The sequence below is a fragment of the Mirounga leonina genome, unplaced genomic scaffold (genome assembly GCF_011800145.1).
Source record: "Mirounga leonina isolate KUSES-001 unplaced genomic scaffold, KU_Mleo_1.0 Mir_177, whole genome shotgun sequence".
Classification (NCBI taxonomy): domain Eukaryota; kingdom Metazoa; phylum Chordata; class Mammalia; order Carnivora; family Phocidae; genus Mirounga; species Mirounga leonina.
The window spans coordinates 1796935-1809484 of NW_023270459.1; the positions used below are offsets into that span (position 1 = coordinate 1796935).

General features: G+C 55.7%; 1 protein-coding gene across 1 annotated transcript in view; it reads right to left on the reverse strand.

Annotated features, from left to right (window-relative positions):
* Nucleotides 1-12550, reverse strand: part of RYR1 (ryanodine receptor 1) — a 109241-nt gene that overhangs the window by 51189 nt on the left and 45502 nt on the right. The window contains exons 44-63 of the mRNA XM_035023574.1: nucleotides 12234-12420; nucleotides 12036-12144; nucleotides 11526-11646; nucleotides 11250-11419; nucleotides 9254-9474; nucleotides 9065-9155; nucleotides 8010-8150; nucleotides 7436-7599; nucleotides 7239-7317; nucleotides 6879-6968; nucleotides 6291-6431; nucleotides 5843-5917; nucleotides 5667-5742; nucleotides 5218-5341; nucleotides 4744-4859; nucleotides 3083-3150; nucleotides 2865-2986; nucleotides 2346-2395; nucleotides 1880-1940; nucleotides 1542-1780 (exon numbers count right to left, since the gene is read on the reverse strand). Of these exons, the coding sequence (XP_034879465.1) occupies nucleotides 1542-1780; nucleotides 1880-1940; nucleotides 2346-2395; nucleotides 2865-2986; nucleotides 3083-3150; nucleotides 4744-4859; nucleotides 5218-5341; nucleotides 5667-5742; nucleotides 5843-5917; nucleotides 6291-6431; nucleotides 6879-6968; nucleotides 7239-7317; nucleotides 7436-7599; nucleotides 8010-8150; nucleotides 9065-9155; nucleotides 9254-9474; nucleotides 11250-11419; nucleotides 11526-11646; nucleotides 12036-12144; nucleotides 12234-12420 (2445 nt within the window). The remainder of the gene's footprint in view (nucleotides 1-1541; nucleotides 1781-1879; nucleotides 1941-2345; nucleotides 2396-2864; nucleotides 2987-3082; nucleotides 3151-4743; nucleotides 4860-5217; nucleotides 5342-5666; nucleotides 5743-5842; nucleotides 5918-6290; nucleotides 6432-6878; nucleotides 6969-7238; nucleotides 7318-7435; nucleotides 7600-8009; nucleotides 8151-9064; nucleotides 9156-9253; nucleotides 9475-11249; nucleotides 11420-11525; nucleotides 11647-12035; nucleotides 12145-12233; nucleotides 12421-12550) is intronic.

Genomic DNA, 12550 nt, shown 5'->3' on the forward strand with positions numbered 1-12550 from the left:
GCTGAGAACTCACATTCAAAAGTTCAACAAAAGAGTTTATAAATACTTTCACCCCTAAAGTGAAAGGCTAAGCAAATGGGCAAATTATTAACAATCCTCTTCTTCTGACTTTCCTGGACACTTTAAATTTTTCTAAATAAAATGTGGGGGTGGGGGAAGAACCCCATCCAAGCGTTACTTTTATCAAGAGGTTCCAATTTCAAATAAACAGTGAGCTGAGACATGGCCCCACTATCTGCCAGTCCTCCCAGCCCATCGGCCCTCCAGCCCATCCTGGACACCTTACAGGATCCCTTACAGGGACACCTCCCTGGGCCCCTCGCAACCACCAAGTCCCAAACTGACCTCAGCATCTACCCCAAACTGGTTATTTCTTCCAACCCCTGTCTCCTGGAAGGCCCACCGTCCGTTGGTCCTGGGCCAGGGCCTTGGGCCTCACTCTGGCTGCCTCCCTGCCAAGCCCATCCCCTCGGCCTTCTGGGCGTCTGTCCCATCAGCTCCTCCTGTCCTTCCCTGCATTGCTCCACCATAGTCCAGGCCGCATCTGGTAAGGCTCTTTCTTTTGAGTACCTGACACCCCACTGAGTGTAGCATCTTGCCCGGGTCTCATTAACAAAGGCACGTTGCTCCCTATTATGTCCCAAGACCCCAGGCTGGGTCACACACCATACAGGTAGCATCAACACAGCACATATTGCTAATGGACTCCCGATATCTGCTCTTAACCTTTTTCTGCTCTTTTCTTCTTCCTAGTAATAGCCCTACAATAGTTAGCTGGACACACGACCTCCCAGAATAAAGGCCACTTCCCCAGCCTCCCTTGCGGTGACATGCGGCCACATGCTAAATCCTGACCAACCAGATGGATGTCAGCAGGAGTGATGCAGACCGCTTCTAGGTTGTTCCTTTAAAAGAACTGCAATGTGGGCGCCTGGGTGGCTCAGTTGGTTAAGCGACTGCCTTCGGCTCAGGTCATGATCCTGGAGTCCCGGGATCGAGTCCCGCATCGGGCTCCCTGCTCGGCGGGGAGTCTGCTTCTCCCTCTGACCCTCCCCCCTCTCATGCTCTCTCTATCTCATTCTCTCTCTCAAATAAATAAATAAAATCTTTAAAAAAAAAAAAAAGAACTGCAATGCCCTCTTCTTTGGGTCTTCTCTTCTCCTACAGGCTAGAGTGAGGATGTACGTTGTGCCATCCTGGACCACAGGGTAGAGGCGGTATTTCCAAGATGGCAGAGTACCAAGATGGAGGACACCTGGGCTTCTGACGTGAGGAGCCACTTACAACTAGACTGTTACATGAGAAAGAAATACCCTTCCTTCCTGTTTAAGCTACGGTGATTTAGGGTCTTTTTGTTAGAGCGGCTGAACTCATACCCTCACTAACTCATTCTGTTGGCTACCAATTCACTGAATGCACCCTTGGCTCAGAGCAATGAATCCACTCACACAAACACCTGGGGGCTCTGTCAGGTGCATGGGGATGTCTGGTGTTGGCCTACTCAGCCCCCCACCCCCACCCTCGGGGCCAGGGGCCCTTACGGATGACGTCGTCTCCGAACTGGTGCTGAGCGATGTGCTGGAAGAGCGTGGTGAGGACAGGCAGCAGGGCCACGGTGGTGTAGGTGAGGTTCTGACCCACGCCCTTCACCTGCGTGCGTGCCTGGGACACCTTGCCTAGGCGCAGGTTCTCCACCATCTTCTCGATGTCCTCTGACGCACTCTCGAAGAAGGAGCGGAGGCCAGCCTTCACAATCTCAGGGCCTGACTTCATCACCGTCCTAGGAGGGAAGCCAGGGTGCGCCAGTTCTAGAATCGGAGATTCTAGATTTCAGACAGCTGAGGAGAACAGGGGCGGGAGTGGGCACCATGCCCCATACCTGGCATCCAGGGAGCGGGCCAGGATGTGAAGACAGTTGACCACAGCTGGAGCATCTGTCCCTGGGAAAGGAAAACGGGCCAGGGTGAAGGAAGGGCTAAGAGGGCAGTGCCTTCCTCTACCTCCACCTCAGCCCCAGCCCCCCTCCACCTGGACCCCTGTCCTTCCCCAAACCCACTCTGCCTGTGCCTCCACCATCCCAGCCCGGACCCCTCCGGCCATCACGGTCTGGGGATGAGTCTGTGTCCCTACTGGCCTGGGGGCTCCATGAGGGCAGGGCCCAGTGTTGTCCCAGTCACAGCCCTGTCCCCAGGATGACCTCGTCCGTGCCCAGGTGCAGAGGAAGGACACAGTGAAGACTGCTCAGATCAAGGCCTGAACCAGGAACTCTTTCTTCAGGATGGGGCTGGCGATTGCAGGGAGAGAGGGAAGATTGGGAGAAGAGCTGGGGGAGCAGAGCTACTTACCAAAGAGAGAAACTCGGTGACGGACAAGAGCGGCAAGCTTGCAGAAGAGGCTGAAGAAAGAAGGGGACAGAAGGACAGGGAAAACAGGTACTGAGGATATCGAGGGACAGGACAGCAGTGATGCAATTAGAGGGACAGGGACAGAGGAACAGGAGAATGTAGGATGATGGGGAAGAAAACGAAGAGGAGAGGAAGGGCGGGGAGGGCGCAGGGAGATGAGCAAGCTTGAGAGTCACGGGCAGAAACATGGGTGCGGGGGACTGGGGAGGCTGGTCTGCCTTTCTGACTGGGTGGCCAATTCACCCCATTTGCCTGAAAGTCCCATGTCCTGGGAAACCCGTCGGGCCTGGGCACAACAGGACAGCTGGTCACCCTCACCCTTCAGTTCCCTCTGCAGGTAGAGTGGTTAGTGCCCAACACCCAGCACAGAGCCCCCAAGATCCAAGATTGGGCAGAAAGGGTCCAGGATTACAACCCTGTGAGTCAAGGGGCTGGGTCGGAGGTCACAGGGTAGCCCACCTGGTGATCATTTCCTTCTCCTTGTTGGAGGCATGGCCGCCACTGCCCAGCACTTTGGCTGGTGTGGACAGGAAATAGAGGCAGTGGTTGGTAAAGTACTGGTTGATCAAAGGGAGCAGGATCTGGGCGGGGGGGGAAAGAAATGAGGGGGACTGGGTGAAGGGTAGGGGAGCCCACCCAGTCCCCAGTCCCCTCCAGCTTCTGAGCCCACCTCTCACCTTGGCAAAGAACTTAATCTCCTGTTCGTGTGGGGACTTTTCTACTCGTCCACTGCTGACCACAGCCTCTGGTGGGGGAGGGAAAACAGGAGTCATGGTGGGTTCAAGGCTGGGGATTTCAGGGTGTTCTAATGGGGGGGCGAACTCTGGGGCAAAGGTAGGAAAAGATGAGAGATTAATTCTTGGTATAAAGTCACCTCTGCTGGCTTCAAGGTGAACTGCTCTCCCCTATCTCTCATCTGATCCCTCCCTAACTCCTTGATCAAACCCTTCCTGAGGCTGACAATGGGGAGCAGGATAAACTGGGATGGGGTAAGGCCATGGGACATCCCCTTCCTTACAGGTCCTTTTCTCCCTGAACTTTGATACTTGGCACTGAATCAATTTGGAATGAACGAATGCATGAAACAAGAAGTCAGTGTAGACAGATTCGAATTGATTTTAGAGTGGAAATCAATTTCAGACAATAGTAATGGTGACAGTACTGATTAATACTACTAAAATTATAATGCTGACTCCCATTATTAAATACTGGCTATGTCACCAGCACTGCGAGAAATATGCTTGTACAATTGCCTCCCAACTTGGAGGTCTGTATAGTTGGTCCCTTTCTTTCATTTTACAGACGGGGGAGCTGAGGTGAAATAACTCAGTCCAGGTCACCCAGCAAGCAAGGGACAGAACTGTGGCCAGTTATGGTGGACAGATGGGGAAACTGAGGCACAGGGAGGAGAGGGAGTTGCCAAGAGGTGCTCAGCATGGAGGATCAGCGTGTGGGACTTGAGGAGAGATGTGTGAGAGTGAGTCCTGCCGTGCCACCTCATCTGAGCGCGTCCGGGGGTCCTGGGTGGCTCTCCGGGGGAAGCTGGGAGGGATTCTAGGGGCCAGCTGTGATTCTTAGTGGGACGTATGAGACATGTGCAGGGCATACCAACAGCCTCCGCCCTCAAAAGAGATCCAGGATCTGCCCAGTCTTCACCCTCTATGTCCCTATGCCCACAGTCCCTCCCCAGTGCGGCCAAGGGGAGTCTGTGAACACCTGAGGCAGGTCACAGCCCTCTCCTGCTCAGAACCCTTCCCTGGTGCCATTCCACTCAGGGTAAAAAGCCACAGTCCTCCCCATGCCTGCAAAGCCCTATATGATCGACCCCGTCACGTCTCTGCCCCCACCTCCTCACGCTCTCTCCCTCAGTCACTCTGCTTCGGCCCCACTTGGGCCTCCTGTTACTCACACCAGGGACCTCTCAGAGCCTTCGCACTGGCTGTTCCTCTGCCTGGAATACTCTCCTCACACAAGCTCCCTCCCAGCTCCTTCAAGGTCTTCTTGAATACTTTATTTAAATTTTAACCGGCCCCACTTTCCCCCAGTCCTAATCTTCCTTAGCTGGCTCAAGTGTATTCTTCTTCCCCAAACACTAACTGCCTTCTAAAAACCTGTTATCTGGTGTTAATTGTCTGAATGCACCACAAGACTATAAACGCAGGACAGGGATCTTTGTCTTGTTCACTGCCCTCAACACCCGGAACAGTGTTCTCAACACCTGGAACAGCATCTGGCACAATAATGAGATGATGGGAAGGAAGGAGAAATGCATGAACTGGGGCCTTAGGTGAACTGCACGTATGACATATGGCGGGTGCGCAGAGGGACTCCGCCGTACCCAGGTGGGCGATAAACTCCTGGGAAATGTCCATCCAGCGCAGCAGCTGCTGCAGGAAGCCGAAGGCGAACCGTTTCTCAATGGAAGACGTGTCCAGCTCCATGTCCTTAAGGCCTCTGGGTGGACCGGCAGAGAGGAGTCAGCCCACAGGAAGGCCTGCCCAGTCTCCCACTCCTCTCCAGTTCCCCTTCCGCTCCCCTAGGCCCTGACTCTGCAGGCTTCTCTGGCCTCGCCCCCCCCCCCCCCAGGGTCCCCCTTCCTCACCTCTCTGGCCCCTCCCTCACCCTCCAGGCCCCACACTCGCAGCCACCTTCCTTCTCTGGCCCCACCCCTGCTCTCCAGGCCCCACCCCTCTTAGCCTCCTCCCTTCTCTGGCCCTGCCCCGTTACCCCAACCCAGCTTTTCCCAGTTCCTGCCTTGCTAGTTCCTCCCACATTCCCCGCCCCTCCCTGGGCAGGCTTGCAGCCCACGTGCCTGGTGACAGCGTAGCCGTTCATCTGCAGGAACTTTAGCAGCTCCTGGGCCTTCTCTCGATCTCGTGCCTTCTCCTTGGCTGTGAGTGTGTCGTAGGGGACCAGCAGAGGGTGGGTCCCGCCACCTGGAGCAGCAAAGACCAGAAATCAGAGGACTCGGGAGACCCAGGCCACTCTCACCGAAGTGGTTCTTGAAGCTGAGGGCATGCATAATTATAGCAATAAAAACAGAGGTAAGAATAACCAAAACATGGTTTTCAGATGATCGTCATATCCTCGCCACAATCCTATGGTAGTAGATGCTGTTATTATTGGGGCGGGGGGGGGGGCAGGGTGAAAGCAACTGTTCGAAGTCACACAACTCTAATCTAGACCCTATGACTCTGGAGCCTATGACTAGGGGACTTTGGTGAAGAGGGATCTGTGCGGGGATGGGATGGGCGCCCTCACCCTTGGCCTCCAGCTCCTGTTTCTTCTTCCGCCCCCACGTGTTGTGGTAATTTTCGGCCAGCTGTTCTGCCATGGCCTGGGAGTGGATGAAAGAGGCAGGGCCCAGACTCAGAAGATGTCCTCCCCAACCCCGACAATCACCTCCATGCCGCTAGATAAAAGATCAGGAGTCTCACCTGCAGTTCCCGGGACAGGGTAACTCCGCTGAGGTCGGGGGGCTGGGGGTTGTAGCCTTCTCGCGGATCATAAGTCTGGGAGGACGAAGGAGAGATGGGAGGGCTTGATGGGCTAGCAGGAAGCCGGGGCCCCAACATAGTTTACCCCCTCCACCTGGCCCTAGACCCCGGCTCTGCACCTTCTCCTTAAGGCCCCGTCTCTAAGCCAAGCCCTCCTCTCCTCTGCCCTTTGCGGTTCTTCAGACCCAGGCCCACTCCTTTCCCAGGTCCCTCAGTCTTGCCCAGCACCCGGCTCCCGGCCTCCCGGATTCTGCGGACCTCACCTCCCTCGCTTCGCCCTTCTCCTCTCTCAACCCCACCTCCTGCCTGGCCCCGCCCCCTACTGGCCCCGCCCCTTATTCTAGCCGCTCACCACCCCCATGACCCCGCCCCCGCTCCCCGCCTCCACCTGGGCGCTTTGGGATATCTTCCGCGTTTTCTTCTTCTCGGTCTTTTCCTCCTCACCCTCCCTGGCCTTCTCTATCGTCCATTCCCAGGCAATCATGGCCTTCAAGGATTCCTTGATGGGCCAGCGGTAAATCTCTTTGTCCTGGGGTGGACAGAAAGGTGGGCAGTTGGTGGGATGGGACTGGAGGGGGGTGGCGGTAGGAGCCTTACTGGCTGGCCTCCGGGGTCCTAAGAAGGGGAAAGCCTCCACCACGTGGCTAGGAGGAAGTGGTCCAGCTTAGATTTGAACCCAGGTCTCTTACCCGCTTTGTAACAGTGCCTCCCAAACAAACTCTCATCCCATTTTACACATGAGACTCAGAGAAATTAAGTTGATGGTCAAGGAATCAAACTCGGTCTCTCTAACTCTTTCTAAGAGAAGGAACACGAGAAGTCCGGGGTCTAGGCGAGGCAAAGTCCAGGGATGAGGGGCCCTAACGTGTAGTCCCAGCTAGATCCGAACTGATGAAGCAGCCTCCCTCCTCCCTGAACGCCCAAATTTGGAGGTTACCTTTTGGACCCCTAGCATTGGGCCCCAAGACTTGCTCACCTTCTCTGAAAACGTCTTATAGGGCCTCAGCATGGGATGGGTCTTCAATTCCTCATCTATGTTCTCCCCATAGGACCAGTTGTTCTGGATCTGGAGGTGCAGAGGGGACAGGGAGGGGCAGTGCTACTACAGAGCTGAGGGTGGGGGCAGGATGAGGGGTAGACAGCAGCCTGGGGGACTCCTGGGGGAGTCCCTGGAGGGGCTGAGGGCTCCAGGGGAGGTTTGGGGTCTCAGGAAGAGTTAGGGGTCTCAGGGAAACCTGGGGCCTCAGGGAAGACCTGGGTCTGGGGGAAAGCTGGGGTCTTGAGAAAGGCCGGCAGGAATGGGGGTTGCTGGGGAGGGGAGCACCCTGGTGCCAACCTTGTCGAAGGCCCACTTCTCATGCGTGTACTCCGCAAACTTGTTAATGAAGGAGTCCAGCTTCTCTGGGATGATCACACTATTAGGGGGGATAGGGTGGGCAGATGTTGGGGCTGGCCCCGCCTTCCATGTCTGAAACCTTCTTCTCCTTCCCGCAGCCCCCAATCCCCACCCCACTCCTGCCCCCCAGGCCTCACTTGAGGGTCTCCACAGGCCGAGGATCGAAGTTGCCTTCAGCGTCCACCGTGGCCTTTTTCTCCGCCTTGGATGAGTATGAGGCATCCACGTAATCGGGGGGCAGGGCCCCTGCGATGGCGCACAGACAAGGCATAGCCATGCGGTAGAGCTCTGCATCATACTTCTGGGGACACCAGGGGTGGGGAGTGTGGTCACTGCAGGCCTGGCTGGGCCTTCAAAGCTTGGAGCCCTAGGACCTCAAACTCACCCCTCCAACAATCAACCCTCCTCCCTGGGCCACCACACATCAGTTATGATCTCTCTCCCTGAAACCCAAACCTCAGCCCACCTGGACCCTCAAAACCACCCCTATATCACCCCTCTCTAAGCTCCCAAACCAGAGACCCAGCCCCTCTCCCATTACAACCAAACCAGAGACCCAACTCATAGATTCTTCTGGATCCAAACCTGCATGATTGGGGGCTCCCTCTCTGAACCCCAAGTTTGGGAATTTCATTTGGGATCCCCCCAACTTTGGGCCCCAAACCCTCCAAACAGGCTCCTTTCAGCCCCTCCTCCCCCACGTGCCCAGACCTTATGGGCCAGCGAGTCAAAGATGCCCCAGAAGAGTTTACGAGTGAGGTGCAGCTCTTCCTCGGAGGTGACCCCGAAGCTAGCCCAGCCCGTGGGGAGACAGTAGTACTTCCAGCAGCGCTCATAGTGGTTGGTGAGGAGCTGGGTGGAAGCAAGAGGGGGACACACAGATGAGAGGCACGTGGTAGGTGGCAGGCAAAAGAAAGCCCGAGGAGGCCAGGGGTGCTAGGGCCTTTAAATTATGAAGGCGATATGGATTATGCAAATGATGCTAATGAGGGAAAATGGTATGCTTCTTGGGGAGTGGTCTGGGACCATTTACTGTGCAAATTTAGCCATCCCATTTAGAGTCAGGATGGCTATTCAACCAGAGCTGCATTTGTCTGGTGTTGCTTCACACAAACAAGCGTGCTAATATCAATTCATAGGTAGGATTGTGTGCAAAGAGCAAATGGACATATGGACGGAGTGATCTGTGCTCCCAAGAATGGCCATGGCAAACAAATATAGGCAGAACCTCATGCAAATATATGGTAATTGGGAAGAGGGCCTCATATCCACTACACAAATTTGAAACAGGGGCTGATTTAGATGTACTATGTATAACAGTCAAGATATCTGAGTTGGAGGTATCTCCTTATGCAAACCAGCAGGCAAATTAAAAAAAAAAATTATAGGAGACACTGTGCAAATATTCAGAATAGTTGGGGTGCTATTTATTCAAATCAATGCACTCATTTGAAAAGAGTAAGGCTGGTGGTCTGGGCATGCAAATAAGCATGCTAATTAAGGAAAGCAGTGTACTCCATGCAAATCTGTGTGAATTTAGGTGAGGCCTGGCTCACTGTTAGGCAAATCAAGCGCCAATGAGGGGGCGGTAGAGGCACCAATGACGCCAAGTGACCGTCCTGGAAATCCTGGTATGCCATGAGAAGGCCAGAGAAGTTGCCGTGGGGACGCTGCCCTCACATTTTGCAGGCTAACTGGGCTGCGCGGTGCGGGACACGCAGCCCGGAGGCCCGAGGGCCCCGCACGCTGAAGAGGGCCGCCCTCACCTTGAGCGGCATCTTGGCGAACGCGTTCAGGATGGGCACGTCGAACACCAGGCGCCGCAGCAGGTGCTGCAACATCGACGGGCGGATGTACCTGCGGGGACACGCACCGGGCGGCGGGGTCTCACCCCCAGGCCGGCCGCACCCCTCCCTCCCCGCCGCCCCGCCCGCGCGCCCCCCGGCCCCCCCAACCTGCAGAGCGACATGAGACAGTCCTCGATGACGTCGCGCTGCGCCTTGGTGAGCGAGCGGCCGCGGGACAGGCGGTACACCGTGTGCAGCATGGAGTCCACCATGATGGCGCGGTGCTCGGTCCCCGCGAAGAGCGGCGCGCACTTGGTGATGAGTGGCAGCACCGCCAGGCACAGGTAGCGGTTCAGCGCCAGCGCCATCTCCGTGGTGCTGAAAGTGGCCTGGGCGCAGAGCGGCGGCGTCAGGACTGCTTGGCGCCCGCTCCCCGGGTGGCCCTGGCTTCGGATCTCCCCCCCGCCCCCACCCCGCAAGACTGCCCACCGTCGTGTCTATTATTACTTTGAACTATGCAAAATTTCAAACATACAGAAGTCGAGGAACCAAGGAATGAACGCTCGTTATCCAGAGTAGACTGTTCAGCAGATATCGTTCTGCGTACTTATTTCCTCTCCAAACTCACCTTTTTTTCCTGTAATATTTTTTTATTTTATTTTATTTATTTATTTGAGAGAGAGAGAGTGAGAGAGAGCATGAGAGGAGAGAGGGCCAGAGGGAGAAGCAGACTCCCCGCTGAGCAGGGAGCCCGATGCGGGACTCGATCCTGGGACTCCAGGATCATGACCTGAGCTGAAGGCAGTCGCTTAACCAACTGAGCCACCCAGGCGCCCTCCTGTAATATTTTTATACAGCTCCAGCCATACACCGCTTTACCCAGAGATATTTAAATATGTATCTCTATTCAGACAGGTGCTTCTGTTTCACATCCCAGGCCGCCATTTTCACACCCAGCAGAATTAACAAGTACGCAAAATTCATGATCAGCTTTCTCCAATTGTCTCAAAATTGCTTTACATTTAGCTGGGATTGTTTGGATCTGGGCACCCAGAAGCCCCCATATTGTATGTGTCTGGCTTCTGGGTCTCAGGTCTTTTCATCTGTAATTATCTCCTTTCCTATTTTTTTTTTTTTAAGATTTTATTTATTTATTTGACAGAGACACAGCAAGAGAGGGAACACAAGCAGGGGGAGTGGGAGAGGGAGAAGCAGGCCTCCCACCAAGCAGGGAGCCTGATGTGGGGCTCGATCCCAGGACCCTGGGATCATGACCTGAGCCGAAGGCAGATGCCTAACGACTGAGCCACTCAGGTGCCCCCTCCTATTCTTTTTAATGCTATTTATTTGCTGGAAAAACTGGATCATTTATCCAGTGGCATTTCCTGTATCTTGGTTTTGACTGGTCATGTCCTGGTGGTGCACTTTAACTTGTGCCTCTGCCCTCAGTCTTTCCTTCCGTCTTTCCTTCCTTCTTTCCTCCCTTCCTTTCTGTTTTTTTCTTTTTTAAAGATTTTTTTTATTTTTACATAATCTCTACACCCAGCGCGGGGCTCGAACTCACAACCCCGAGATCAAAAGTCTCACGCTCCACATAAAGAGCCAGCCAAGGTCACCTGTCCAGCATATCATCATTCCTCTGCCTCCTCTGTCACCAGCTTGTGTAAAGAATTGTTGACACCTGCTGTCTCCAATATGTCACCTGCCAGACCCTTGTAAACCCCCTCCAGTAAGGCTCTTCCCCAACCGCCTCACTGAAAGTGCTCAGCAAGCTCATCAGTGACCTCCATTTGGCCACACCAGCGGTCAAGTCTGTCCTCATCTTGCTGGGCTGTGTCCCCTCCTATAATCTAACTGTGTTACTATTATATATCTATATAACTATTATCGTTGCTGTTGTGCGCAGGTCTGTTTCCTTGGGGCTGAGCCATCATCAAGAATGATTATTTCTTAAATAAGAAAGATGAGATGTTGGAGACTTCCACCCACCCTCGCCCAGAACTCAGAGTTTATCTTGGTTTTTGTTTTCTATCTTGCCGGGGATGGGGGGTGGGTAGGATTAGGATATGTACACAAGCCCAGACAAACAGAAGCACGGCCGCTATGGCCGTGCCCCATCTTGCGTCCTCTCTGGGGGCAGGGAGGGTGGCTACACGGGGCTCACCGTGTCCAGTGAAGCGGCTGCCCGCATGTCAGGCAGGAACCCCACGTCCAGTACATGCAGCAAGAAGTCTTGGTTCTCAATGCCGTACACTCGGTCCAGGAAGAGCACCATGGATGCCTTGTGGTCCGGCACGAAGGATGCCGACATCTTCGGCTGTACCAGAGCCCCATCTGTGGGCCAGGAGGACGGGGCGGGGGGGGTGGTCAGAGATGTCCTTCAGACCCATCTACTCCCTCCGCAGCATCCCTCCCTTGCTGAGGCCTGCCCCCTCCGCACCTTTGCCCAGGGTGGGGATCTGCAGTGGGAGGCTGATGATGCCCACAAGATCATCCAGGGGCACGAGGGAGCGCAGGATGGCGCGGATCCGCAGGGCCTCTCCCTTGCCGGCTTGGATTAGCTGGAAGAGGGAGGTGGGCACATCATCCAGCGCCCTGTGCCCCATGTGCTCCTTACTCCATCCATCCCTTCCTGACCCACTGACAGGTAGAGAGGGACTCCTCGTGGGGCAAACTCTAGAATTCCCAGCCCTGACTCCTCTGCCCATGCTTCTCTACTGTGGCCCTGACCACCTCTAGACCTCATTGCTTGGTCTCCCCCACTGGTCTGGGAGCTCCGTGAGAGCCGGGCCTGGGGCTGTCTTGATCACTGGTGTGTCTGTCCCCAGGACTGCCTCCCCTAAGACCACCCACAGAGCGAGAGCTCAGTCAATGTTGTCCAATGCCTGACAGAAGAGGTTCAAGGTTGGCCCTGCATGCCACTCCCTGTCCCTGGACGTCTAGGTCTCACGTGCATCTCCGGCGCACAGCGTCCTAGCAGGTCAATCAAGGCAGCGTAGAAGGACATGATGGCGTGTCCCAGGTGCACCCGGTTCTCCTCCGGGGGCTCCTCACCGAAACTGCAGGGCAAGGTGGGCAGTGTTGGGGAGGCAGCAAGGGGCACCCAGGAGGTGGGCCCGTTCCGCTGAGGAGGAGGCGGGAGACTCACTGCTCTCGCCGCCGGTCCCTGCGGACGCCTGGGCCGTCGCGCGCTGGGTCCTCCGAGATGCGAATGGCCTCTTCGATGGCGGCCAGCAGCCCCGAGCCGCCCTCACCCCGCAGGGCGGGCCCGAAGCACTCGGGCTTGCGGATGAGCAGCCGCACCACCACGTTGGCGTTCTCCTCCACGCTCTCACCTGGTGGCTCCGGCGGGGTCAGAAGGCCTCATGAGCCACTGCCGAGGGACCCCCCCCCCACGGCCCCTGCAGCCCAGGACCCAGCACCTCGAGGGCTAACGTCAGGCCCCCACTGGCCCACGCATCCTGC